At 41.0% G+C, this 3,385-nt stretch overlaps 1 protein-coding gene across 3 annotated transcripts; it reads left to right on the forward strand.

The window, feature by feature from the left end:
- Positions 1–383: 383 nt before the first annotated feature.
- Positions 384–2,609, forward strand: LOC147884871 (fe(II)/2-oxoglutarate-dependent dioxygenase 4-like). 3 transcript variants are annotated; one of them, XM_087397682.1, is made up of 4 exons: positions 384–495; positions 567–820; positions 928–1,249; positions 2,226–2,609. In XM_087397682.1, exons 2-4 carry the CDS (start codon positions 606–608, stop codon positions 2,226–2,228), a joined length of 540 nt encoding a protein of 179 aa, XP_087253808.1. In that variant the 5' UTR covers positions 384–495; positions 567–605; the 3' UTR covers positions 2,229–2,609. The 3 variants fall into 3 exon arrangements, with proteins under 3 accessions (XP_087253808.1, XP_087253806.1, XP_087253807.1); XM_087397680.1 differs by lacking the exon at positions 2,226–2,609 and having other exon boundaries at positions 928–1,380; XM_087397681.1 differs by lacking the exon at positions 2,226–2,609 and having other exon boundaries at positions 438–495; positions 600–820; positions 928–1,380.
- The last annotated feature ends 776 nt before the right edge of the window (positions 2,610–3,385 follow it).

Raw genomic sequence — 3,385 nt, forward strand, 5'->3', positions numbered from 1 at the left:
GCGGGATTGTGGACAACGTTTGATAGCTTTGGAGTTGGCTATGTTGTAGCTTGGCCGGCGTGGCTAGCATATAGAGAGCTTAGCGTGCCTTTGTAGTCTCAGATTCATTATATTTTTCTTCTTTTTCCTCTAATTTTTTAACTTTTCCACGCAAAAATAAAAACATTCATTAAACTTTTATTCTTTGCCTTTTAAAGTTCCATAAGGTTCTTTGCTTGGAAAAATTATTGTGACGGTCTCGATCAAGATAAGAAAGCTAAACGCACATTGATTCTTCACATACACGTATGGTTTTTTATCCAATCTCTAGTCGGATTTTTGGTAATCGTCTCTCCAACATGGTAAGACGACTCTGGCCTTGTGTCTATCCCGGATAATTACATACCCCCCGGAGCGGCTCAGCGTGAACCAATTCCGGTGGTAGATCTCGCAAATCGTCGTGCTCGGATTGTTGATGACATTGGGCGTGCTTGTCGAGAGTGGGGATTCTTTCAGGTTAGTTTCTGTACTGGTTCTATAACGAGCGTCTTATGTTCTGTGAAGCGATTTCGTTCTGCCGTGAGCAGATTATCAACCATGGAGTTGCTTCGGCTCTCCAGGAGAGAATGCTCGAGGTCGCTCGGCAGTTCTTTATGCTGCCCAGCGAGGAAAAATCGAAGTACAGCTCCGGTGACTTTTTAAAGAATGGCTTGATCTCCTTTGGAAAAAGTTTCAATCCAGCCGTCGAAGATGTACCCAGCAGGAGAGAGTTTTTGAGGCACGTCTCTTACCCCGTGGAAGAGTCTATAGACGCGTGGCCGGATAAACCCGCTGCTTACAGGTGTGGGATGCTCAACGCAGCCTTCTTGAAATTTAGAATGTGGCGTCTGTACTGCTTTACGCGTCGGAAGCGCGTTGATACAACTCTTCTGGGTCGGTGCGACTCAGGAAAGTAGCTTCAGATTACTCCAAAGAAGTAAGAGCGCTAGCTCTGCGACTCTTAGCTGCCATATCAGAAAGTCTTGGGGTAGCTGCCGATTGTTTGGAGAAGGCTTTCGATTATCCTTCTCAGGTTCTTCTCCTAAATAGTTACCCTCCCTGCGAGGACCAGGAACTGGCTTTCGGGATCGCTCCACACTCGGACGTGTCTGGGATCACAATTCTACAGCCAGATGATGTGCCTGGTCTCCAGATACGTCACAAGGGAGAATGGATTGATGTTATTCCAGTGAAGGATGCTCTGAGTATTTTCCTTGGAGATCAGATTGAGGTAAGACTAGACTGAAATCTGTATAATTCTTACATAGTTGCCCATTGAAGTGATTTATTTTGTTGAGTTTTTAAGACGAATCAGGGTAGGAAATTCACGAAGAAATTTGCGTAAGCACTCAATATGGGGTGTCTGTGAGCAGGCGTGTATGTATGTATGTATGTATGTACTAGTACTGAACCCGTGCTTTGCATGGGCAAAGATGCATGACTATCCTCAACCACTCCCCATCTTACACGCACGTATTTATGTACAAGTACTGAACCCCTGCTTTGCACGGGCAAAGATGCATGACCATCCTCAACCACTCCTCATCGGTGGATCTTTGATTCATAAATTTTGGCTAAGTCTTAACCCATGGCTCTGAGACCTTCCATCTCCTCCTTTCATTCCATTGGCCTTCCATCTTCTCTTTCCTCCCAAAGCTGCATCTGTCTTTCCACCTCCTCCCCACTCAAAGCCTACGTCTTGTCTTTCCACCTCCTCTCCTTTCATCTCCTCCTGCCTCCAGAAGGTGACCTTCCATCTCCTCCATTCCATTGACCTTCTATCTCCTCCTTGCCCCTAAAGCTACCTCTTCTCTTTTCACCTTCTCCCCAAAGCCTCCCTCTTGTCTTTCCACCTCCTCCCCTTCCAAGCCTCCATCCAAGAGCTCCTTCTTTGTGACACGTGGTAGGCTCTTCTCCTCCAAGCTGCCACATGTCCTCTCCTTTTTCTTTGGATGTCTGTGGTTAATAGGTTAAGGATAGATAGAGATATGTGTGCTTTTCAAGATCATGTCATTGTGTGGTAATTGAAAATTATAGTTGAAATTTGTTGGCTTCTATAAGGTATAAATATTTCCCAATTCTCACGAGAAAAAAGGATTTAGAGGTAGGATTCCCATTTCCAACACTTCATCTCATAAAAGTAAAATATTTGTTATGGGTAGAAATCAAGGCATGAGATGTTTAATTTTTGAATCGCTATTGGATAGTGACTAATGGGCGATACAAGAGCTTGGAGCATCGAGTTATTGTGCATGCTAGAGCCTTATACATGTCTGTTACTTCATCTATTGGCCCTTGTTTCAACAAAATGCTTGGTCCAACTATGGAGTTTATAGATGGGAACAACTCCCCAAAGTACATGGCAACCATATATTGTGATTATTTGAAAATGGTTCAAGCCTTTGGTCTTCATGGGAAGGGATTTATAGAATCAAGAAGAATTGCAAATGTGTGATGTGTTTTCATTCTAATGCTTTTTCCTCCACCACAAGCGATAGTTCTAGTTTCCTCCTTTCTTGCTTGCAAATGTGGAGATTTCCTTTGTAAGGCTTTGTAGATGACCTTGACCAAGTACATCTGTAAAAATAATTGACAATCCTATATTGCAAAATTTCTATTTCCTCCTTTGTGCACTAATATTTAAACTCCAAAATGTGTTGGTGCTAATGCTTCTTTCTCTACCACTATCTGTTATATTAGTGGGGATATTCTAGTTTCCTTATTTCTTGCTTTAAAATGTGGATTGTTTTTCTTTGAAGGTTTTGTAGATGACCTTAACACAATAAATCTATAAATACATGTACACATAGCATTTGCCATATACAAGTCTTTCCCTCTTATTGGTACCATTCCATATTGATGATCCTATATTGCAAAATTTCTATTTCCTCCTTTGTGCACTAATATTTAAACTCTAAATATTCCTCAAAAATATAAAGGAGATGAATGACACCGAGCTGAAAGTGGCCATAAAAGTATCTTAGATGAAGAAATCCATTTTTTAAATAAGAAAGAAGTAACATTTCATATATGACAACATAAGAAGCTAACAACATAGTGAGAGTCATCAATGAATAGAAACATGCATGCAATTACTATGTAGTGAATTATGAGGCTCCATAAATACTCATCCAATAGATTTGTAACCATGAAAATCTAACCACAAAGTAGTCAAAATGTTTACTCATGCAATGAACAAGAACCCAAGATTCGTCAACAAGTTTTATCATATTGCAACTCAAAGAAGTGTACGTCTATATTGTTAGCTTTCTTGAAGAGAGGTGAGAGAGATTGTTGAATTTGGGTGACCTTATATTTTGGCCTCGGTGTATCATTTCCAATTCTAATGGTTTCATAAGTTGCAACA

Source organism: Dipteris shenzhenensis, chromosome 26 (genome assembly GCF_047967505.1).
Source record: "Dipteris shenzhenensis isolate YYH24624 ecotype China chromosome 26, Dip_SZ_1.0, whole genome shotgun sequence".
In the NCBI taxonomy this organism is placed as follows: Eukaryota; Viridiplantae; Streptophyta; class Polypodiopsida; order Gleicheniales; family Dipteridaceae; genus Dipteris; species Dipteris shenzhenensis.

Excerpts from the sequence above, each read along its gene's own strand:
- LOC147884871 (XM_087397680.1), top strand. The coding sequence starts at position 606 with ATGCTCGAGGTCGCTCGGCAGTTCTTTATGCTGCCCAGCGAGGAAAAA. Across the intron at positions 821-927 it reads GATAAACCCGCTGCTTACAG|GAAAGTAGCTTCAGATTACT; the intron begins GTGTGGGATGCT and ends GGTGCGACTCAG.